The 26,129-nt window shown below is 41.0% G+C and overlaps 1 protein-coding gene across 1 annotated transcript in view; it reads left to right on the top strand.

Moving 5' to 3' along the window:
- LOC311487991 (E3 ubiquitin-protein ligase SH3RF3-like) overlaps positions 1-26,129 on the top strand; it is a 93,519-nt gene that overhangs the window by 50,222 nt on the left and 17,168 nt on the right. The window contains exons 2-6 of the mRNA XM_084544488.1: positions 7,563-7,838; positions 11,813-11,908; positions 20,694-21,002; positions 21,818-21,933; positions 24,196-24,366. Of these exons, the coding sequence (XP_084400614.1) occupies positions 7,563-7,838; positions 11,813-11,908; positions 20,694-21,002; positions 21,818-21,933; positions 24,196-24,366 (968 nt within the window). The remainder of the gene's footprint in view (positions 1-7,562; positions 7,839-11,812; positions 11,909-20,693; positions 21,003-21,817; positions 21,934-24,195; positions 24,367-26,129) is intronic.

Raw genomic sequence — 26,129 nt, 5'->3', positions numbered from 1 at the left:
AATGTTAACAGAAGTGGTTATGTTTGTCAGAGGAAACTGGCAATGTAGTATGGGGTTATCACTGATAACACTCAGATTTTCATATAGATGCATGGCTCACATCTTAAGGATCCATCAACAGTACATGGTTAGCCCGTGTGTGTGTGTGTGTCACAGGGGCCTTGCTTAAAGGAGCAGTCAGTCCCAGTTTAATGGAGGGACTTGTGCATTTATAGTACGTCCCCAAGGGCAAGACACACACACACACCCACATATATTCAGCTGGCCCTCTTACCCCTGTGGTGCAGTAATTACTGTTTGTAGATTTATATAATGCACAAAAGGAGTGTGTGTGTGTGCGTGTGTGTATTTTGAGTGATGATAATTTAAAGCCGCTGGTAGAACTCTTAAAAACTCTTCTTACACTTGTGAGATCCAACAATCCTGACTCGGTTTTTACCATTAGCACACTAATACTCTTTTCACGCATGAAGTGACAGCTCTGAAAATCTTACAATGGCGCTAGTACTGCAGGAAAATTGTAGGTGAGTTTGAAGGTAATGAAAATGTTCTTGCCTATCGTACTGCCTTTTTTGGTGATGGATTAAAAATGTTGTCTCCTCAAGTTTTATCATTAATTTATCGAAGAACAAAGTGCTATCTGTTAACACAGGCGGACAGACAACACACAAACCTCTACAGTTAAAAGTAACAAAACATCATAGATAAGTTTCTGCTTCCATTTAATCTCCTCAGTACCCGCTTGCTGTTAATCTTGTAGGTAAAGCAATTTTCCTGGATTGCCGGGCTGTAAAAATTTAAATTAATCCTACAAACTTTGATTGTGTTGTGTATTTAGAATGTCATTTTCTAAGGTGGATAGCCTTGGAGATTATTTTTATCCTCTGCTCTGCTACAAAAAAAGGCAGCTTAAAATTTAGCTTTTCTACAAAATTGGAATTGGCTTATCTACAATACGTTATTCATAAAATGTTTTGTGTTGATAATTTTGTGCACAGGTGAAAGTGAAAAGTTATTATAATGCTTCCTTCCGTAGGTGACATAAGATTTTACATGTACAGTAAGACTGTGTAATTGTGTGTTTGTACATATATCTTATTACTTTTCACATATTCAGATAATTACATGTCAAGAATATACAGAGCTAATTACATTAATTTATTACCTTATTAGAGGTATGTTTACAATAGCCCAGTGGCCCTATCATGCACGATGCAAACAGCTAAACTTGCTGGAACATTTATCCAGCAATGTGCATGTGTTAAAGGGCTTTTACGGTGCTACAGAGACACTAAAAAAAGCACTCGTACAGTTATAGTCACACAAGTAGCACAGCAGGTGGAATGAAAGAAGGAGAGCTGGTGGAAGAAAAGTTAACATGAGGACTTAGTAGTAAAAGCAGTAAATCTCAAATATATGTATTTCTAGATAGATAGATAGATAGATAGATAGATAGATAGACAGATAGATCTTGCTGGGAATGGCTGCTGCCATCAAGAAGTGTCATTGCTACGGAGTGGGGGTGCCTGGTCTGGTCTAGATGGTTGGTACATGTCTAAGTAACACCCACAGTAATGCCCGGTCCAAATGTTTCCCAGATGGTTAATGTTATTTACTTCTCCTGTCAGTGGTTTTAACATTGTGGTTGATCGGTGTATGTAGCAATGTCTTAGGAGCTTGTTTGCATCGATCACATTTAGGGTCTATGTCTCTCTCAATCTTTAGACCACTGAAAATGATACAGTATTCCTAAGGAATATTGAGGAAGAGTAACTTCTCTGTAAATTACAGACCTCTGAGGAGAATTCCAGGTTTAATATTATTATTTTAGATTTATTTAAGAGTCGAGAATACACTAAAGTAGAGATGTTATTGGACTGAGAGGGTCATGTTCTGAGAAGAATTACTAATAAATGAACTTTGAATTTTGAGGTGGCATTATGTAGCAATTCTAAGCCAGAAGAATAATGTTTTACATTAGCAACCTAAAGGTTAAAGGGATGTAGTGTGCCTTAGTATACACACTATGACTTTCTGTAAGGTCATGGCAGCGTTGTTGAACACTGTATTTTTCCAGTTGGTATAATAACTGATGTTATATTTTAGGTACTTCCAATGACTGTTGATGGATTTTGTATCTTTCAAACACCCACCATGGGTTTTTCACAAAACAGAGTAGCTACACTGGTTTCAACCAACTCTGGAGAATAGGAGGACTGTTTGCTATCAACAACAGCTCAGCTCACAAACTGCACTGTATTGTGGCGTGACAAAAGCTCTAAGGTCCACTTATAAGAAACAAACTGGCAGCTGTGAGACCAGATTTAGTTTTCCACAAGAAATTTGATACATCAACATGAAATGCACAGTGGTAAACCACCACAGGGTGAGCTGAGATAAGACATCTCCCCAGGATGATGACATGTATTGATTAGCCAGCGGGCTCCTAAGATAACCTCTGGTCTCACTTTGATAGGGCCCTCACAACTTTTTAAAACACTGGAGCAAATGTCAAAATTTATTCGAATTTTGAACATTAATAAAGAGCCATAAAGGCAAATCGTTTTAACAGCTTTGAGCCTGGATCAAAATCTCTGCTGCTGCCGCCGCTGGCTGTTACAACAAGCTGTCTGTGATACACACATATCAACTCATAAAGTATCCTCATTAAAACGGGCCGAGTGAGGGCACTTCAAGCCCATAAGAACTCAATTACAGAGAAGAGCTCAAACTGAGAAAGTTATTCACAAAATTAGCAAGAATAATACGACATCAGGCAACAGAACAGATCTATTGTTTGGACTCTGGTAGGATCTTTCCAGTTGTAAAATATAAAACTCCTCCATGCAGCCTGACCCTCCTGCTCCAGGCTCAGTGAAGAGAAACACAGCAGCCTGCATCTAGTTTTAGATGATCCCCTCAGCAGAGAGAGCGCGGCGACCTCCCTCCTCCTGGCACCGAGCGGCAAACACAGCAGTTCCCTGACGAGGCCCTGCAGCTGCCTCGCGCACCCCAGCCCGTTGGCCCGGGGGGAAGCAGAAATAAAGACTGAATAAAAGTGAAAGGTAGACGCAGGAGAGAGACGATGGGGAAAAAAAGAGAAGGGTGAAAATAACAGGAGACGGAGAAAGGAGAAGAAGCACAGAGGGGAATGAGGAAATAGCGAGAAGAGGAGCAGAGGTGAGAAGACAGAAGAAGTGAGAAGTGAAACATGCAGAGATAAACTAAGAAACAGACTTGTGATTCAGCTCCTGTTCTCTCCCTACACAGCTATGGCCTGAACTGAAGTTATGCTACCATCACTGTATTGTTCTCTTTGGCGACCCTTACAGCAATCAGTGTTGATTGCCGGTGTGTTTTTGAATCCCAGAGATCCTGTGTGACAACGGAAGTCAGCTGACCACCTACTGTCTGTGGTATAAGCTGCATTGTGGAAATGACTGTGGGATTCCTTTTATTTTGTGTGGGAACGTGTCCACAGACACCCAGATCCGAGCTCTGTGAATGCCAGGGAGTTTCAAATCATTTCTTGTGTGGGCTCAGCCACAAGTTTGTTTCCTCCTCCAGCAATACATAGTGGCTTAACAGACATATCCACAGAAAGTATTCAAAATTGCCACAGTAATGTAATTTGTGAAGTTGCAAGTTTGCAATAATATGTAAGTGAAGTGTTTATACACATATCAATAGAATGTCAGCTTGTTTAACCAGAGCATTGATTTATGTCAAGGTTCATGTTTAGCCTCTTGATTTCGTGTGAGAGAGTTTTGACTGTATTTCTGCACAGAAAGTGTGTCAGTCAGCCGTATTTTTTCTCTCATCCATCTTAGATGCATCTCACAGAACATCAGGAATCTATTCTGCTGAATTTTACATATGTAACGTGTGTATTTGTCCAACATCTGCTGTGCCTGAATGCATCCTGTGTCGACGCAGATGAAGCACCGGAGCTGCTGTTTCAGCTTGAAGCACTTCCAGCGCTTTGTGGCAACAGTTGAGGAAAGAGTTCCTGTTTCAACACAAAATTAATGCTTTCATGCACAAGAAGAGAAGTCCCTAAGGAAAAGGCTTTCCCTGATTACTCTGGAAGAGCTCGTTCCAGTGTGCACCTTTAGGATGAGCTGGCCTTCGTTCTGGCCATGTGGGCTAGTGTAAAGGTGTACACGGCAGACATGTCACGGTAATCGGAGGAATAGCAGTGGTTGTTAATAGTGACAGTGAAAGCAGCATTAGTGCTGTATTATTTCTATCTGGGTGTGTTTCCTCTTATTGCGTCACCACTGATCCCAGTACTGTCAGGGAGCCGAGCCTCAGGCTGTTCTCTTCAGTGCATCGTCCGGGGAGAATCAGTCTATATCATGGGAGTGTATAAAATAAGTGTGTGCATGTTCCAGTCCAAGTGTGTGTGTGTGTGCCTTAGTGTTATCGTCAACACCTTTTCTTGGAGTGAAAGAAATAGTTTTTCTTTCATGCGTTCATGCGTTGTCTCTGCTACGGTGCTCTGTATGTTCACCTGGATCGCCTTTAAGATAGGGAAGCTGAGACTCCCATTCAGCTCCCGTTGCCATCAAAAACATGTTCAGGATATTAAGTGTGCGCTGAACGCTGCGCTGTTTGATCGGGTATGTGTGACGATGGAGAATGTAAATACGGGTCTATTGCGATGATGAATATTTACGTTTGTGTCACTGGTTCTATGGAAGTGTAACTTTTATCTCATCTGCAGACTTAAACCTATATTTGTCTTATGACATGGGCTTTTTATAGCCCATACGTGTCAGTGTCGCGTCCACATCCAACATGAAAAACCTACTTTGATAGGGCCCTCTTTCCCCCTTAGTTGTTATTGCTATGCCTATCAAGCTTTCCCCCGTAGATTGCCATCTGCAGCTCACTCAGAATTCAGTCATACTTCAAACAATGATTTGATATTTTTGACATGACAAATATGGCGAGCAGTTTTTCTCAACTCAGGCTAATCAGCTGCGTTTGTTAGCTGGTTCAATGGGTGCATTAAGGATCAGGCTAACTAGACATTGACAAATTGCCTTGGACAAGCAGTTGCAGTTCAACTCAGGCAGCAACACCTGTGGCTACTAGAAGACGCACACATTTCTCTCCTTAAGCTGTAAACTATGCAATTTATATTTTTTTGTGGACAGCTTCATCCTGACATTTGCAATGTCTGTAATGAGGGTGGCTTCACAGTGAATAGACACAGTGATCATCAACAGTTCGGCTGCAGTTTATCATGTCAGCACCTTTGGATGTAAAAAAATAAACTGATTCCGTACAATTATCTGATCCAGCACATTTAATTTTAGTTGCAGCAAATCTGTCGTAAAGATTGATCATGTGTAATGAATTAAAACCTTTTCTCCTAATATGCTAGAAACACTATACCATAACTCAAAATTTGAGTAAGATTACCCACTTATTCGGATATTTTGACATCTCACTTTTAAACCAGTTGCCTTTTCCATGCAGTGAGGCATGTTCCTGCAAGTTCCCTGGTTTGTCTTGCTATCCCACACTGAAAGCACGGCCAGTGCATTCAGATGTTCCTGACCCATTGCATTTCACAAGAATGTCTTGACTAGCTAACTGTGTGCCCCAGCGATCTTAAAAACAAAACAGACAAGTTACGCATGACAAAACCACATAAGTTCCAGCCCACCCTTTCAGCCCACCCCAGCCGTAACAGAGTCTATGATCTGTCTGATTTACAGCCATGTTGAAATTATCTATAAGGGGGCAGTTACTGACTGGACAACATTTAGAGACATGAGGACAAAATATCTATCACTAACAGTCTCTGACAGCTAGCCAAACACTGTTGTAGAAAAGGAAAAAAATCTCTATCAAACCACCATTGGTTCTTACTAGTTTATTCTACATTTGTGCAGCTATAATGATCATAAGTTGGCTCTTGGTGGCTACAGAATTGTAATTGTGCTAAAACACTGTCACTTGAAAACCATCCCAATCCTCATCATCTGATAATCCATGCAATCTAACGCTAAATACAGAAGCAGCCTTGTTTTTGCCTTACAGTACTGAGCTAGTTAGTCCTATTATGGTAAGTATGATGAGAAATATTAGACTGTTGCCACCATTATTTCATTAACATAATAACATATCCTTTTGGCTGCTTGGCTTATTCCGTAATTGGATTGTTTGCAGAGTTGAGTGTAAACCAAATGCTAGAGTTAACAATGCTACAAATATGCTATTGCTAATATGAGCTGCAACTCTGCTGTGTCTAGTTCCTGCCGATAGCTGCTAAGCCATGATTGGACAATCAGAGAAGTTCAGCAAATATTCAGTTGAAAATTTATCAAGATTGCTGGAGTTACATGATATAACGTTTATGTAAATTGAGTTCAGTACAACATTTTTAATCATTTTCTCTGCCGGTATGGCATCATGTATCTGTGTGTGTGTGTGTGTGTGTGTGTGTGTGTGTGTGTGTGGTAAATAGGGCAGTCCGTGTCTGTCATGGGCATGTGATAAGTGAGACACCATAGACCTGATTTTGATGAAACTCGAGGGAGTCATGCTTCACGTTGCTCTGGCATTTTCAAAATTACTATGTTTGGCCCAAGGTGGGAGCAGCAATTACCTGGCAAACATTTTAATAACCAGTCATATCTCACGTACTGCTGTGGGGAATAAAATGAACCTTGGAGCACATATCCAACTATCCATGCTCTACAAATTTGTCTCCAGGGCTAACAGTTTGCAACATATTGGATTTACCTCTGTTTTGAGATGCTTCAAAATCTGTTTGCCTCCAGTCTTTCTTTTCATTAATTTACCGATCACTGCAGGAGTCACTGTCTCATTTGTAGCTTGCTTCTAATACGATGCATCATGCATTAGAACTAAACTGTTAAATGCTTTTTTTGGTCACATAACAGTTTTGCTTTGTTCCTGTCATGGTGCAAAGGCACACTTTCTAGTGTCTTTAAGTGTCGGAATATAAAGAAAGCCTGTGAACCTTCAAAACCAAGGTTTGTAAGGTGTAGTTATCTCACTTCATTTCAACACAGTGGCACTAATGCAAGGCAGCAGTGCTTTTAAACCTCTGCAGAGGTCTTAAAATGCACTTAATGCTGTTCTATGCAAGATCTTTTATGTAGAAGAATACACCTGTCACCTAACCTGTTGCGTTAATATCAGGCTTCAGTAATGAATTCTTACTGAGGCCACGTTTTAAAATGTATGCGCAAAAGGCAAATGCTGTGTTCTAATATATAGGCTTTTGACTTGTGTTGTGGCCCTTAATTATGCTGGTTCTGGTATGAGTGATTTATGGCTTTTTAGAAATCTCTCACATTAAAATAAATGTCAGGAAATATAGGAATGAGGGAATCCGTCACTCACCGGTGATGTCGAACCAAAATTTAGACCTGAGTCCAGGCCACAAGCAAAAGGGTTTAACCCTGTGAAACACATTGCTCCTCACTATCACAAGGAGCACGAAGGCACGCTTACTGCTTGTGTTGAAGGCCATTGTAAAACACTTAATAAATAAGTGTTTGTGTGTGTGTGTTTTACAGAATATCCCAGCACTGCCTTGCGGCAAGGCCCTCTACTCCTACGAGGGCAAGGAACCGGGCGACCTCCAGTTTTCCAAGGGTGACATCATCATCCTGCGACGCAAGGTGGATGACAACTGGTACCATGGCGAACTCAATGGTTGCCATGGCTTCTTGCCCGCCAGTTACATCCAGCTGCTGCGTCCCCTGAGCCAGACTCCACCCCAGGGAAAAGCATTGTACGACTTTGAGGTCAAAGACAAAGACCAGGATAAAGACTGTCTGGCCTTCAGCAAGGTAGCACACACACACACACGCACCCACACACACACACACACACACACACACACAAGCGCGCACCCCCCACACTATACATATATGTATATGCTCAGTGCTTTCATGTCAGACGCAGAATAGATATATAACTATGGCCAGGCTGTATAGAAGAATCAGTGAAGAGACTTGAAGATTTGAGTTATTGATGTACTCAGTATTTACAACAGCATAAATACTGTAGTAGGTAAAAACACTTATCTGTAGTGTTGAACCAGGCGGGTTCTGTGTAGGAAACTAATAATTTATTACTACTGGCTATTCAGATTACGTCTCAGAATGTCAACCAGAGCATCTTCAAACAGGGAAAAAGTACAAGCTCTGCTCGGTGGAGTCCCCAGCGAACAAATAAAATACTATGGCTGCCCATACATTTTACTACTTGATGTAAAATGGTCACGTCTATGCTCACAGTCCTGTGATCAGCTAAATAACCTTTTAGTAAAATCAGAAAAGGCATCAAAATTGGGTTTGTTGTTGTAGTCGCAGATGCTTCTGCATGTCATGATATAAAATAATCGGGTAAGTATTTACATTATGTAGTATTTAGAAGAGGAACTTACTACTGTGTAGTTTTATCACGTTTGGATTTGTTTGAACATTTTAAACTCGAGTAATGTTAACTGACGTATTTTAATAATTCACACCACTTTTGATTTTAAAGCAGAATATTTCATCAGTGTATGTTGATGTGCTTGATATGAAATGTTTCAAGTGTGGCGATAACGTAGCAGACAGCTACTGCCAACAAGTTCCCCCACTCATTACCAGTCTCTATGAGGATCTGGCTGAGGCTGATTTTTTAGACTGACACTGATATTTTTGGAACGAAAATTCTGGCAACTGATATCCTCTGCACTGTGCTATTTTAATGCCAAGACAGCATTTACACCTCGATAAGACTCACAAACTCTACTGAGAAATCACAGTTTAGTTATTGTTCCATTTAAATCTAATCTAATCTTGTCATGTGGAGTTTATCTTTTAGAAAGGCTGAGAACCGTTGCGGAAATTAGATTAAATCCATTCAGCAAAATCTTTCACAGCACATTTGGTTTCTCAACGTAATATTTTCCAAAGTGAAGGTCAGGGAGGAACCACAGACAAAAGGCTATTTTTTGTGGCTCCATGTTTATTTGTCAAAATGTGTGGCGTAGATCTAAATATGCTCTCCATTATTTGTTTGCGGTGCATTATCGTAATGTATGTAAAAGAAAAGAAAAAAAAAAGTAGAAAGACTGAACTGGGGAATGCAAGAAAGAGGGCATACATTAATACTCTATTTGATCAAGTAATCTTGGTAAGTTGGTGGAACATCATGCTGCTGCTGGTAATGATGTCTGTTTTTCTCAAAGGAACCCATATGAGCAAGTTTTCTTAAAGACCTTGAAACTTTTATCCAACTGCTTCTCAGGACTGCAGAACTGAAGAAGCCACTTGGATACAAGCATGGTTTAATAGTCTCAGTCCTATTAAACTTGAAGACCTCCCATCGTGTGGTTGATGTTTCAAAATCAGTCCCATTTTCTGTAAATGAATAGAGAAAGACAGAACCATAAAAGAAACTCCATCCTTCACAAGTGTTTATTCAGGTTGGGTTTGGTGTAAACAATCATTTGTATTCGCAGTACAGTTGCGTTCCTCATAGCTTATCGTTTTATTCCTGCTGTTACACAGACTTATTTGTGCTAAGACTGAACATTCGCCACCTCCACCGTGTCTCTGCTCTCGAAGTGTGTCTGCGGGGACGCAAAGAGAAAGATGATTCAATTACCGTGTACTATTCACTTCAGTGTAGGCGTCTCAGGACCAATCACTGCAATGCCAAGCACGGATATCTTGTTCCAAACACGTCGCACCCCACATCCAGATTAACAGACAGTGATGAGACGTCAGTAGTTCACATTATTTGGTATTTTAGGGTTGAATTAATCAAAAGGTTAATGTTTGAAGATTACACAAAGCCATACACTCACGCAGAGACACGTGCCCCTGTGGTGCTCTGAATGTGTGTTGTCATGCAGAACCATTGTGTGCGATATTGTTTTCTCAGTGTGAGAGGTAATTACTCGGTATGAGTAATACACAGTCATTTACTAGTATTATCACTGCCATCCCATAATGGTCTAACCAAGACCTTTATGGGAGGACAGGAGCAGCAGAGGGAGAAATACTTTCATGATAAAGTAATGTGCAGAACAAATGAAGTCATTTCCCATGTGTGTCAGATGCAGTATGTTCACATATGCACACTATAGCACAAGGCATAAGGAAGCATATACTGTAGGCCTGCTAGTTGATGTTCAGACTGCCAGCCTGGATCTGTTTCCGACTCGCACCGATTGTATCTAGGTTGATTCGAGAATGTCTTGACAGCAAAAACACGTGATATATAGATCTAAACCGCATTTGGAGGTCATTTGAAATGTGATTCCAGTCTGATTTCTACAGATATGACCCTGTTCCTGTACCCAGTATTAATATGAGGACTGGGTGGTCCAGTCACAAGTCGGATGCTCAAATAAACACATACATAATTTGGGGCACAGTAGAATATTGTGCAAACAGATGCTATCTCTAATGCATCAGTATTGTTTGAACCGTGAACAGTGCTATTAGCTGTGTGCAGTGTGTGAATTACACTAGCTGGGGATGCAAGCCACCTGTTTCTTTTGTTTTAATTTGAAGTACCACCACACTTTCAAAGCAAGATGTGAAATTGTAGCTCAAAAACTCTGGTTAGACGGAGGACGTAGAAGTTGAGCGCACAGTCTGTCAATGTGTCGAGGAAACATTGTGTGTTCACACTGTTACAAGAATTTAGCAACATGCAATCCACTTCTTCCTTACTGTGGTCTCAGAAATCAGATGTCAGTGCTTCTTTACTGCGTTTTGGGTTTGTTTACACCTCTTCTTGGCACTGCGAAGATCTGCCGGCCAGACAAATCGTTTGGGCAGGTTTTCTGCAGTGAAGGACAGAAGAGTACATAAGTTTCGAAGTACTGGAACCAAGTACTGATTGAAGATACAGATCTTATTGGCCTGCAGTCTGAACAGAGCTAGAGTCCACCTTGTAAGGTGAGATCTTAAAAAAATCAATAAGGAATCCAACATATGTGATTAATATCCCACATAAAATTAAGTGATAAAAAAAATGCAGGGCTGGTCCATATGGTGAATGATTTGCTTGGTTTAGGTGAGCAGTCACAGAAAAAAAAGAGAAAAAGATGCAACAGTATTTACCTCAGCATCGTCTAGGGGCAACTGTTTTCATTTTTCCACACAGTGTAGTATTACCTTTCCTGTTCCAGCTTGCATTTGAACCCTCCAGAACTTTACACAGCGGCCTCACATGGCTATAGAATGAGAAAGCATTCACAACATCACCTCATCAAAGTAAAAAATTACAAGACATAATGTTGTCATCCCTGAAATGCTCAGACTTGTAATGGGCATCATTGAAGCAGTGGAATTGGTCATGAACTGAACTGAAAAACTGGTAATGATTAACGTTTGAAATTAAAGCAACTGTAATGATCTGAAACCAGCAGCCTCCTTTTAGTCAATATGTGTGCCTAGGAAAGTGTTGCTACGTGTAGTTAACGGGTTTACGGCATGGCGAGAATAGAAATATATTCTGTAGGGTGTATTATTATCATTTCTTATCTGCTACTCCAAAAGAGATGTTAAAGATGTAATTTGAGCATTTCAGAGCAGAGATCCAGAAGCATCATCAAAGCAGAATAAAAGATCTGGGGCACCGAAAATGTGATTGCAATCTCTTGCAGTCTCGTTTCCAATCGAAACCATGTTAATCATTCATAAACGTATTTATACATTGGTTTATTTTTAAAAACAAACCAAATAAGACATTTTCCTGCATTGCTTCAACAATGCTTGTGTGTATGTGTAGTCTCACTCATTTCCTCTCTCTCCAGGATGAGGTGCTGACAGTAATCAGGCGAGTAGATGAGAACTGGGCTGAAGGGATGCTGGGAGACAAGATTGGCATCTTCCCCATTCTCTATGTGGAGGTAAACTGATACACAAATGCAAAAGGCTGATAAAAGCAACTTTGACGCTGAAGCGAAACACTTGTAGTCATTTATTATGCTGCTTCTTTTAGTGGAAGAGCCAGAAAACGTGGTCTTTCTTTAGGAGGAATGTTTATGCTCTCTACTGTGAGTAATTTTCCCACTGCTTTGATCGTAGCCATCATTCGGTTTGAGGCTGAATGTTGTTACATCAAGTCTCTATTTATCGTAGGTATTTTTTAAATCTTCTTTCTGATAACAATCATTACACAAAAAACTGAGCACACTGAGTCCAACACACTTCATTACTCTATTTGTGACAATTCCCAATATGAGATAAATGTCAAGCAGTGAGAAGGATTTTGTGGTCGTCCAAGTTCTATAAAATGGAAAAAAATATTCAGGAGAGTTCCACCTGTTGTTGAGAATTATTCTGATTATAGAATATATTCAGCTTCAGGGTGTTTTCTGTGCTGCTTGCCATACTGAAATCACACATTAAAAAGAAGATTATTATTCTCTGTGATTTAATTCATCCAAAACGACTGATGATGTGCATACAGTTCATTAGACGCCATTTTTAATGACATCGTTTGCATGTCTCCACATGGTGAAGGGCTGTTGATGGATGCAGAAAAACATTGAAAATGTAACCTGTTCGGAATACTTTGATAAATATCTGCCATGAAAGTTAGTAGTAAGTATATACACCATGTGAGGTTGTATTTACTTTTAAACATGCAACACTGTCAAAAGAGGAATACATGTCGTATTCTGATCCTGTTTTACACGTTACAGAAGGCACTGCTCCTGCTATAATCATCACTTATTTCTTGATACATCGCAAAAACATAGCTCTTGACTGTTTTCATTAGTGGTGAGAGGTGCACTAGTTATTTTTTGCTTTTAAGCCTCACTTTCAAGGTTGGAACATAGAAATTTATTTCAGATAGCAGGTACATTGTGTTTATTATTCTGCCTGTGCTGCTTTAAGACTCAACACAATGATTTTGTATCAGGATATGATATTATGGCATCTACTTATCTGGAGGAATCCACAACCGAACGTATAAATGGCCCCGGAAAATGCAAAGAACATTAGTAATGCCTCCTGAAGACTGGCTGAAGTAGAGTGTTGTTGTAGAGATTTTCTCTCAGTGAAAAGCTAAAACCCCACAACAGCCCAAACATTTTACCTTCTTTCATAGTGCCATGCCCGTCAAGGGTGAAATATAGTTTACTTTAATCCCTGTGCAACATAAAAAAAAATATCCTGCGCAGTTTATTCCAGATCGCATTTAAGACATTTAAGCTGTGGTACAAAAGGGATGGTGTAAAGTGTTTTTGCTTCTTTTCTCCACCCATCACCACAAGTTTGTGAAAGTGCTGGTTCTTTTACGGCCCTGTTGAAAACTAGTGATGAAACCTTCAGAAGTGAAAAGAGATTCACTCAAACCTGTCCAAACATTTGTGTGTGTGACTGTCAAGACCACATAAAGAAGGGTCAGATTCTAGGTGTGCTGTGTAAACAGGATGCGATAAGATGTAGCTTTATTGATTCCCAAGGGGGAATTCAGTTGTTACAGCAGCAGGGCAAGAAATAAATAAATAAATAAATAACATGCAGGTTAAAGAAAAAATAGAATGAGATAATAGAAAAAAAAATGCTTCTTTTGAAATACTATATGTCTTTCCTTGTTCACCTGCTATCAACAGAGCACAGGTTAAGTAACACACACTTAAACAACAAAATACATTTGTTTTCCATATTCACCTATCAGCCATAACATTAAAACTGCTCACAGGAAAAGTGAATAACATTGACCAGCTTCTGATGATTCAATGTTCTGCTTGGAAACTTTTGGACCTGGCATTCATGTGGATGTTACTTAGACATGTAGCACCCACCGAGACCAGACCAGACACCCCCACCCCATAGCAATGATGATGGCAGCAGCCATCCTCAGCAGGATGCAGCCTGACACAGACACACACACAGAAACACTTTAGGAACAACTAAAAAAAAACATGAAAAACAGCACAAGGTGTCGACCTGGCCTCCAAATTCACTAGATCCCAAACTGATCAAGTATCTGTGGGATGATCCACAGAGGCCCCTCCCCTCAACCCACAGGACCCAAAGGCCCCCACTAACAACATTCTCTGATGAGTCACAACTGTTTTGGAGGCACAAGGGAGACCTACACAATATTAGGACGGTGGTCATTATGTTATGCCTGATTGGTGTATGTAATATCACTGTTCTGTTCATTGATGTATTTTTTCTGTAGTTTTCTCAGTGCACTATTTTCCTCTCACTCTGTCCTGCAACTTATCAGCCTGGGACTCTTGGCTCCCCAATCATGTCCCTGAAATTTAGCTGGTTGACCAAATGTCTCTCTTAGGTGATGGTGATTAAGCTGTAGACTGTCAGGTTGGGACAAACACACACAGACACACAGGGGTTCCTATTAGATAGAGATGCATCAATAATTTAGACCTCTCCATCACTCTGACACAGCGGGGGTACAGGGGCTTGTCGCCTGTGTGTGTCGGCAGCGAGAAGCTAATGAGGAGGGCCCAGCTGGAACCTCTGCTGATCTGTGTGTGTGCCTCCCTAGATATGCGTTAACTCTGTGGCTGTTTTCTCACAGCGCAGATGTGGATGCTACTCCTATAAATATTTGTCACTCTTTACAAAATGAAATAGGAAGTTTGACTGGCAGTAGCTATTTTTGAAGACACCGGGCTGACCTGCTTCAGACTGATAATCATAGTGGTGGAAAAAAAATGAGTCAAGAGTCTATGTTGGTAGGTAGATGTTTCTGAATATAGAGGTGAGAGGATGGAATAAAAAGCAGGAAGTCTAGATTTAGTCATTTAGCTGTGAGTTTGAATGTTTAAGAAGCCAAAGCAGCACACAGGAGTTAACAATATCATGAGGAAGGCTCTTGCAAATGTGCAAACGTTATCACAGTGACATTTTATCCTCCCATCAGGCAGTAAAAAGTAATTGATATTGCACTGTAATCTTCCAAGGATACGGATTTTTAAATATTTGATTAGTCAGTCCAGTTGCTTTGCTAATTGATGTTATGCTGAGTTGCAGCAAAAGAGAAAAGTTCCACAAACTTACCTGTTTGACAATTTGGTGGTCTTTGAAGCGAAAAATGGAGACACAGTACTGATCAAGCTGGACTGGACTGAGTTCTCTGAGCCTGATATAATGTATTTGGATTTCATGGCTGATGCAAACCAAAGCTAAACATATCTGCTGTCTGGAAGTACTTTACTGAACTGAGAAGAGATTTCTGTTGTATGTCTTTATGCTGGTCTAAGCAGAATCCTGATTTAATATTTGTTGTGACAGTGTAAATGTTCACGTTAAGCGCCACCAATCTATAAAGATTTAAAGCAGTTTGTTAGCTGTTTTTTTATTTTGTTAAAACTATCCAGTTTTAAGTGTTCTTTTAGTTTCTTTAATGTTACTTATGTTTGGAGGCATGTATTTGATATTTTAATGCATTGCAGAGCTGTCTGCGTAGAGGTCTACATTGGACTGATTTTAAAGTTTATAGTGCTTAATACAGCGGCACAGTGCAAACTTGATCTATTTATAAAGAAAAGTCTTTATAAATCACCTGGGGGTGTTTTCTTTATGTACAAAATATGCAACAAATTCATTCATTCATTCATCTTCATTCATCTTCTGTACCCGCTTATTCCTATCGCCAGTCTATCGCAGGGCTAACACAGAGAGACAGACAGCCATTCACACTCACACCTACGGCCAATTTTAGAATCACCAATGAACCTAATGAGCATGTCTCTGGATGGTGGGAGGAAGCTGGAGTACCTGGAGAGAACCCACGCAGACACAGGGAGAACATGCAAACTCCACACAGAAAGGCCCAGTCGGCCCATAGATTTGAACCCGGGACCTTCTCGCTGTGAGGCATCAGTGCTAACCACCTCGCCACTGTGCCACCCATGCAAAAAATTAAAACTTAAAAAAAAAAGAAACACTCGGATTTGTCGAAACTCAATATTAAATGATTGGGGCTGGTTTGGGGCAAAAAAATTTGATCTGGATATCCCCTCTAAAAAATAAATAACTTGAGAAGACATTCAGTTATTAAAATCTATTAATGCAGAAAATGTACCAGTTAAACCATGGGTGGGTTTACTGGACGTAGGGTATCAAGGACTGATGATGTCAAAGTAAAAGTCATTACATGAGTTCATTCGCACCTGGACTGGATATTATGCATTTGCATATAATGTACCAGAGTTGACTTTGGGTGGGAGGACCGAGTGAGTTGGACTGTATTTATGAGCGCTGCTAGAAGAGTTGATGGGGTTTCAGACTGATGTGAGGTGAGAAGGTGAGTTTATTGTTGAATGTTTTTGGTTTTAGTGCAGATTTGGAATTGATTCATTTTAATCGGAGGGAAGTTCGGGACATGGAAGTTTTGTTTTGGGCAGTTTTAGGATGAGTCACACAGGTCCAATACACCTCATTATTTCTTTCTGTCTGTTCCACTTTGTGTATTTCTGCAGCATGTGGAAGTTGGCACACACCTGCCACTGCTTACGTGTGTGTAAGTGTGTGTGCAGGCGCATGCATGTACCCTGCTGGCTTACCCTTTTCGCAGTGCAGATATTAGCTCGATGCTCAGTATTACCAGGAGAGAGCACTCACCCTCCAAAAGACCGCGCACAGTTAGCTCAACACATAATAGATGACCTTGGAGATTCAGCCAAAAGCACAAAATGAAGAACTGTCTCTATCAATAACATCTCTCCCTCTTCTTCTCTCAAACACACACACCCTCACACACACCCACCCACACACACACACACACACACACATCCTTGTGTTTTTTACTGCAGCATGACCGGGCACAATAGTACTACTATTTTATAGTGCACACCAGTCATTGGTGTATATGGTGTCACATGTAACGACTGAAGTGACTCTGTGAGACAGTGTGTTACCTCGCTGACCTTCTGGGTGTGTGTGTTCATGCGTGTGTGTCCTCTAGTCATCCTCATGAGAGCAAACTGAGTTATATGTGCAACATCAATCCATCACGCTCATTAGCATATGATTTGGCTTTGATTAGCATATCTATTAATATGGAAATTTAACATAACCAACACTGAATCCAGACAGAACGGCCCTGTCCCTCTCTCTCTCTCTCTCTCTCATACACGCACGTAGGAAGAGAGAGAGTGGAAAATAAATGCTTGACTTTCTCTCCAGGGATTGTTCGGGGTTTTGAGGTTCTGCTAAGCAGACACGATTGCGATATAAATTTGTTTCGGTGCTGAAGCTGATGTTGTCGGTTAACATATTAGTTTACGTGTCTCTGCTGTTTGTGTGCGCGTGTGTTTGCCCACGGTATTTTATTTTAAGACCAGAATAAGAGCATTACCAATACAAAATGCAAAATGTTATCCAGGGCCCTCCAATATTCGCACATTAAACTCTCTGCTCTGTAGGTGTAATATTTGCTTTCCCGTGTTGAAACGAGTGCACAGAGACAATGTTGACTATGCGCAGACTTTCACTGAGGCAGGTGTTTAACATGCTCGTAACAAAATTGGAATGTCTTTCAGTCAGGTGCTCGTGTGCATTCATGTGACAGGGTTTCTGTCTGAGGAAGCGGAGGGAGTTGAATTGCAAGCAGCAGATAGTTCAGGAACATTGAGAAGCAGTGTGAGCATCGGAGTAAGAAGAATTAATGAGCACCGTGTTGCTTGTAATAACCGCCCAGATGAATAATTAGACGGTACATGGAACATATGACAGTAAAATAACTTCGCTGCCTGCTTAAACTAATCCAAAGCCCTGTAATTGTCTAAAACACCAATTGTTCACCCAATAATTGTTCCAACTTCAATCAAGGATGTGCTCACAGCCACAAAGCCAAAGCACAGTTAAATAAGCTTGTGTTTTTTCTTCAGCATTTAGAAAATATTGCAAATTGCTGCTTAATTAAATTTGAATTGAACACTTTAAGCTCTTTTTTGGCTCTAGCTTTTTATTATGATATATGTAATTACAGTGTGAAACGGAAGCAAAACAAATGTATTGTTGCAAGTGGTAAAAAAGGAACTGATCCCATTAGTCCCGGGTCCTCTTCGGCCCTGGTATTAACATGTGTCTTGAGTGATCGGATCACAACTGGCCAGCAAGTACAGGCGTGAATACAGATCCAAACACAAGGAATTTGGTCACAGTGTGGTCTGGGCCCCGTTTGACCACATTCCTTCTGTAGTGGGAACACGTCACGCATGTGCCCTGACCGCCTACTCAACTGACATCCTTCGCATAAGAGGTTTGACACACACCGCTATTTTGAATTATCGCCTGAAAAGCAAAAGCTTAGTAAGGTTTGTCTGTTCATAAGTAAAAAGAGGAATCTAAACAAGAAAAAAGGTAATGGCATGTGGTTATGTAGTCATGTGATCACAATGATGATTGTCAAATAGCCTTTATTTACCTTTATTACCATAGAAAGGAGTTATGTCCCCATTCTGGGGCACGTACACACCAGACAAAGCTGTTTGTGGTTCTGAAACAGCAGTTGGTAGTGCTTTAATACTGCACTGTAGCTGTTTGCACAATACTCTACTTTGCCCCAAATGTATGTCTTTTTACATACAGAGCACTCAGGACACGTGTTAATACCAGCTCTGACCTGGACCTTAGAACAAAAATATGCAGCACAAATTAAGATTTACAAGAGAAAAGAGAACTTAACTCTCAGTATGTCTGACGTATTTTGGCAGCACATTAATGACATTAGAACTTCCACTCAGATGTAGCTCTGTCAAATCAGGGTTTAACAAGTTAAATTACTTACATTTGCCACAACAAACAGAGGTGTTGTCTCTCTGCAAACTGTATCAAAACTCAATTAGCGAATCTTAATAAACCACATTTCTCATTAAAAGCAGCCAAAACAAGCAGTAACTGTGTGAGCATTGTTACCTTAAAGTAGGTGCTTGTTCTGCAGCAGTTTCTGAGGGGAAAAAAATAAAAAAACATTCGCCGCATTATTAAAATTCAGAGCTGCGACCAGACCATTAGATCCATTCAGCTTATTATGTACTCTGTGCTGGAAGCAATGTTTACTTCTTAGATAGATGGATTTATTGGGTAATACAAAAAGTAAATAAAAGACTGCAATCACCTAGTCCTGACACCCAATTAAAGTTGTAGAGGATAAAAGCACAAGAAAGCTGAAAGCTTATTTCCATTGTGGTCCTTGTTAGAAAGCATAAAACGACAGATTTTCAAATCACCCACCAGTCACTTTTGTGTTGTGCAGGTTATTGTACAAATGTTTATCATGTGGTTCTCTCCATAAGCTCTCAGTTATAATTCTGCATCACAGTCAGAGTGTAGACCTCAGGGTCCAGTCTATCAGGAAGTTATGTGTATTGGCCTTATGAACCTCATGAATGAAAGATTTCCTCAGTGTATTTATACCGATCAGCCACAACATTAAAACCACGGACAGTTGAAGTAAATAACATTGACCATCTTGTGACAATTCAATGTTCTGTTCTGGGACACTTTTGGACCTGGCATTTGTGTGAATGTTACTTAGACATGCACCACCCACCTAGACCAGACCAGGCACCCCCACCCCATAGCAATGACACTCCTTGATGGCAGCAGCCATCCCCAGCAGGATGCAGCCTAACACAGACACACACAAAAACAGTTTAGGAACAACTCAAAAAAACATGACAAACAGCACAAGGTGTTGACCTGGCCTCCAATTCACTAGATCCCAAACTGATCAAATATCTGTGGGATGCATTGGAACAAACCTGATCTACAGAGGCCCCTCCCCTTAACCCATAGGACCCAAAGGCCCCCACTAACAATATTCTGTTACCGGACACCACAGGACACCCTCAGAAGGCCCATGTCCATTCTCTGATGAGTCACAACTGTTTCAGAGGAAGATGGTCATAATGTTATACCTGATTGGTGTATTTCTTATCATAACAATTATATATTAAAAAGAGGAAGTGGTTTGCTGCTGAAAATGATGTATCACGATGTATCAGGGCCTCCTTTAAGTTCATTCATTCATTCATTCATTCATTCATCTTCTGTAACCTTGTCCTGTAAAGGGTCACGGGGGGCTGGAGCCTATCCCAGCTTTCATCATGCGGCAGGGTACACCCTGGACAGGTCTCCAGTCTATCGCAGGGCTAACACAGACAGACAGACAACCATTCACACTCACACCTACAGCCAGTTTAGAATAATCAATGAACCTAACAGCATGTCCTTGGATGGTGGGAGGAAGCTGGAGTACCTGGAGAGAACCCACGCAGACACCGGGAGAACATACAAACTCCACACAGAAAGGCCCCTGTCGGCCTGGATTCGAACCCAGAACCTTCTTGCTGTGCTTTGAGTTGCTTTGTTTAAATCTTTAATGTGTTAGATTTTACTCCAGACACAAACAGAGCGATGAAGAAATGAACTGAATCCTGCCTCTCCAAGTGCATGCTCACCTTTATTATTTATCTGTGTTTGACAAAGAGATACAGTGAGAGTGTTACACAGAGGGAGTCTCACCATAGCAGCTGTTGTAAGTGATGATTGTTATGCTGCTACTTTGAAATGCTGCCAACAAGAACAAGCAAGGGAAGGACACACTGACACACTTGTGTGTTTTAGAGATGCTATGTATATGAGCCATTCAGGTCTGAAATCTTACACCTGAACGTCTCTCCTCTCTTCTCCTCTCAGCTGAATGAAACAGCGAAGCAGTTGATGGAGATCGACAAGCCCATGCCAGCTAATGCACCAGGTCCGAGCTCTGAGCCAGCCCCGTTGGGGCCCTGCTCTCCGGGTCCGTCCCCCAGCGCCTCCCCGTCCAACGGAAACGGCTCTGGACATCGGAGAGGCGAAGGAAAGAAAAACGCCAAGAAGCGGCATTCGTTCACCGCACTGTCAGTCAGCCAGAGGGCCGCTCAGCTCAACAACAGACACAGCATGGAGATCTCCCACCCAGTCCTCATCAGCTCCTCTGATCCCAGAGCAGCTGCACGCATCCAGGTTCATACAGAGACAGTAGTGCTAAAATGTGGTGGTATTCTTAAAAGAAATCTAGATATAACAAAATGATCAGTTAGTATCTCATGACTCTACAGAATGTAATGTAAATTAGTATTAACCAGGTTTCTATTCTTCGGAAATGTGATTCCATGACGGGTCAAATTCTTCTTCTTCTTAGTAGTTGCCATAGTAATATTTAAAAAAAAAAAAAAAAAAAAGATTTTCATTCAGTATAATAACAGCAGTTCTTTAAAAGCTATAATATTGGCTTTTCAATTCTGATAGCAAGGTCAATAACTTATTGTCAACACTGTATTGGCCAATTAATGCTCAGATTCAGAAAGAATTGTCCACTAATATGAGCCGTGTGTTTTGATAAATGTGTGAAGTGTAAGAAATGAAATAGACCTCTCTGCAGTTAATTAATAGGAGCGAGTATATTGCCTCAGTTGATTTCTTGGCTGACCAGGAAGACATGTGTTTGCACTTTGCAAGCAAGAGTTCACTTCTTTCAATCTGTTCCTTTAGATTTTATGAACTTATTCCCCACTCACCTGCTCTGCCAGTTCCATGTAAATAAAATCGTATCTCTTTTTGATAGCTTTCAACTGGAGACACATTGCTTTTACAATTATTGCCTCTGGTCGCATTCATACCTGCGCTCGATGTGCTTTTGTCATCTCTGAATAACACCCAGGATGCATGCTGAAAAGCTGAAAAGCCTGCAGGCACATACTGTATAGTGCAAATACAAATAGTGATTTACTTTAAAATGAAACCAATCACTTTCTGTTTGTATGTTTCCGTGTCTTTAGGATGCATCTCCCCCGGGTCCCTCTCCCTCCTCGGCAGGGGTACTGGTGCCCCCCAAAGTGGCATCTATAACCTCTGAGCTGCTGGCCCACGCCAAGGTGCAGCTGCCACTCAACATGTGAGTATATCTCAGTGCTGTCACCCAGCTGCAGCTTCTTTTTTTCTTTGTCCCTCCATCCACCTGCCTGTTCTGTTTAGAAAGTGGATATGTGCCTGAGATCCAGGTGTGAATTCAGAACCCGCCTCCTGGCTGTGTTAAAAATATTTCCTCTGTTGTGCCCAGAGATATTGGCCATGTTCCACCATCTCTGCAACTGCATTTACTCCTCCACCTGTCAAGGATGATATCCCTGTCAGAAAGGAAAAATACAGTTGTACACTGTCCCTTGTGTGAAGCTTACACCAGTGTTTTTACAGGACAGCCATGGCCTATACTGTCCACATAGTATGTGTTTTCATAAACACGTTACACAAACAAAGACTGAGCGGCAAGACAAAGAGACATGCAAAAAATCTACCAGGAAATTTGGCATTGAGCCTTTTACTTGTTTCTTTTTAATTCGTTTGATATTCTCTGATAAAAAGTGCACACATATTAGAAGGCTGCTATGACTCAGTATGGATTCACACGACAAACAAAGCACTGTTAAAAAGGCCGCAGTTGGAAGCTTGACTTAATCAACTTTGCACAGGCTGACTCCATTAAGAGTTAGGATATTTTTGGCTATTGAGGACATTTGTTCAGTCCTCTGGTCTTCGTGCAAGGTTTGAATTAGGTTTGTGGGTTAGGTAAGAGTCCAGGAAATACTTTGTCAATGAGAATCCTCACAGGTGTAGAAGAACAAATGTGCAGCTGTTTACTAGTAACTGGTGTCCTTCCTGCAGGATGTGAGTCACATACAGCAGCACTGCCAGATTTAATAATATCACCTTCCAAATAGCTCTATAGGTACACATGCACTCACACACGCAGACACACACACACACACACACCCAATTAATACACACACGTGCGTCCGGAGTGGGTTTGTCCTACTGATGAGGTCGGACGTTTTCATCTTGACCTGGCAACTATTCCTGTTGCCATGGGGAGACGGGAGACAGTCCCCCACATCTGTTACCATGGCAACGGAGAGGCAGCACATATAGGGCTTGTTTACTCTGTGGTCTTATCATCTTCTGTCTGGCACTACATACAATGAATGTCTCCCAGCGACAGGACCGGGCACTCATTTATATGTTAATGCGGGTACAATGCACAAGATATAGTCAGAGGCTAAATACTAGATTCATCTGTAAATCTGTTTGTAAGCAGGTAAACAAGGACATATTGATTTGGCACCCATTTACAGCACAGTGTGCAAATCAGAGGAAAAAAAAAAATCATTCAGTCAGCCTCTAGTGGTCACACGGCGGTGAGATGTGACGTGAATCCTCTGGGATTTTATTTAAAAATTAAATCCAGGATTACACTGTTCAACATATAGTAAAAGCCTTTAATTCAGCTCAACATGCTGATTTGTGTAAAGTTATTCTAAGGCCTATCAAAATGTGGCACAGGTAATAGAATATTAACAGATTTAATATCCCCAAAGGCCTCACTCGTTTCATTAAGATCATTACTGTAAAAGAGAATGTATTCCCAGAAAAAAACGGTATGTTCAGTAGAGTAAGTCACTGTGACTAATTGCAGCCAGTTGAGTTGTTCAGTAAAAAAGATTTGAAGTGTCACCTGATTAAAATGGTGTTCTGTTGTTGCCATGTAACTGTTTTAAATGCTGCAATAGGAACTGATATCTCATAAATGCTTATAAGTTTATAGTAACTATCTCCTTCCTGTTCTGTATTCCAAAAAGAGTCAGGCATAAATAGACACGAAGCATTGTGGGAAAATAACTGGTATGTGGTGGAAAGACCAACCAGCACTGTCAGCATGTTGATAGTCTAATAAAGGCATCAACAGCATGTGGGTTCTCATGCTTTGATCCTCTGCACTGTACGGTAAAAATAAAGTATACTATATGCATTAAGCCCACAACCTTATTATTTCAGTCACAACTTAAAAAGAAACTGTTATAAATATTCTTGAGTCATTGATGCCACAGGAAAATCGAATTCCTTTGTAGCACATTGACAGAAATATATTCCAGTTTTCTAAAAAGGACTAATTTAAAAGCAGTCATTCATTTTGCAGTTGTTCACTTAGCCTTGTTTTTTTACCCTCCTTAACATGCAGCACAGAACATTAGTGGTAATCCACATGCATGCTTTCAGAGGAAGATGCCCAGTGGGAGCACACTAGCTCAGTGTTTCTTGCCGATGTAGGTGTCTTTGTTATTCGTCTCACTTTTACATTTTGTCTGTCGCCTTTGTTCCCCAGATACCTGGCTCTGTACGCCTACAAGCCCCAGAAGGCTGACGAGCTGGAACTTAGGAAAGGGGAGATGTATCGAGTGACCGAGAAGTGTCAAGACGGATGGTTCAAAGGGACCTCACTGAGAACTGCTGCCTCTGGGGTCTTCCCAGGAAACTATGTCACCCCTGTGTCCAGGTATGTGAGTTCTGCCTCGGGGATAGAGAGGTTAGAGGGTTTTCTGGTGACACTATGTCATCGGCACATCCAGATCAAAGCAAGAAGCAGCCATATTAGTGGTGTAACTTTGGCGGTGAACCTTAAAGTGCAGTTTGCCACTTCCTTCACCAAGATAGGAAGGTGAGGAATTACTTGAGAAGCCACAACATAAGCACAGGAAGTTTAATCCCTACAACAACCGCATGTCTGTTCAGCCCTTTGCTTGGTTTATCACTCGTTTTGTTTGGGTTGGTCATATGTACACAGCAGGAAAGCCACTTTACGATAACAAATGATACAGAGGCATGCAATCAACAAGCCGAGAGTGCTCTGCTGCTGGATGATCTTACCATGCGTAGGTTAAATGATGATTGGTTGAAAGAAAAAGAAAGAAGAGCTTTTAACAAATATCTTTGCCCAGTCTTGAAAAGCCAGAGGACCAACATCAGGTCAAACACAGAACCTAGATTTAGTTTACTAGTTCCACTGGCTTTTGGCACTGCCAACAAGGGGCAGGGGTAAGCTACAATAGTTAGACGGCCCTCTGCAAAGCCCTGCGTATCACCAACTCAGTAGCATGTTGGAGCCTCTAAGCCCCTAATTTTGTCATCTGGGGCTCGCACTAGCACTAACAGGGTCGTCGTAATTTACATTGTAATTTTTCAAGGTAATTTCTTGGCTCCAGCTGAACCAGAATACAGATCAGACTGAACAGTGCAATTTGGTCGGTATTATGGCATGTAATTGCACACGTGTTTCCAAGCGTTCAGGCTGCCTCTTGTTATACCGGCTTGCCCAAAAAGCAATTTTGGGGGCTTTAGCTGGAGGAGGTTCGTTCTGTGGATACTGTATTTGTCATGATAATAGTATGTTCTTTCTGCTTCAGCCACTAGCCCATAAAATACAAAACTGATAATACTGGCTCTGCCACTCTAATGTTTGGCTACCACATCCTCATTAAAGATCATTATTATCACCATCATCATTATAGTAACCATCATCATCATCATCATAACTTTAGGCTTCCGCATAGCTGTTCAGTGCAAATAAAACTGAAAAAAGACAGCATGCTGAAATATTTGGCAATTTAATTACCCTCATCATTCCTATATGCATAAATACATTTGCAGTTGCCGGTCATTTGATCGACATTCTGCCCCATAAGGCAGTCAAAGAAAAAGAGAGAGAAAGAAATGAAAGTGAAGCAGAATCACAATAATGGGAAAAAAAAGAAAGGCAAAAAAGTGAGGGAGAGGAAGATAATTAGAAGGAGAGCATGACGAGGTAATGCAGGATAAACAGAGAGGGGGTTTGAAAGACAGAAAATCAAAGGGAGAGGGAGGGCGGAGAAAAGAAAAGGAAAAGAAGGGAGAGAATTATGGAAAGACATTCAAATGGAAGATAGCTGAAAGGGAAAGTGACAGTGAGGAGGAGGGAGGAGGAGGAAGAGAGCGCAAAAGAAAGAGAAAAAGATACAAAGAGATGAAACGGCTGCAGAAACAGCAGGTGTCCTTTCCCAGTGGATATGAATGGCTGCTTCACATTCTGCACTTATGCAATCTTGAGGAAAGGAGAGAGAGGGAGTGAGAGTGGCAGGACGGGCGAGTAATCAAATGAGAGGCAATTTGTTATTTTTACGCAAGCATACTCTCTCCTTCTCCCTCCGTCCCTCCCTCCTTACCTCTCCCCCTTCCTTTGTCTGCAGTGCAGCTCAGAAATTTCTCAATATGATAATGAGAGGC

The sequence above is a fragment of the Chelon labrosus genome (assembly GCF_963514085.1).
Source record: "Chelon labrosus genome assembly, chromosome: 5".
Lineage (NCBI taxonomy): Eukaryota > Metazoa > Chordata > Actinopteri > Mugiliformes > Mugilidae > Chelon > Chelon labrosus.
This window is presented reverse-complemented; position numbering and strand designations above follow the sequence as displayed.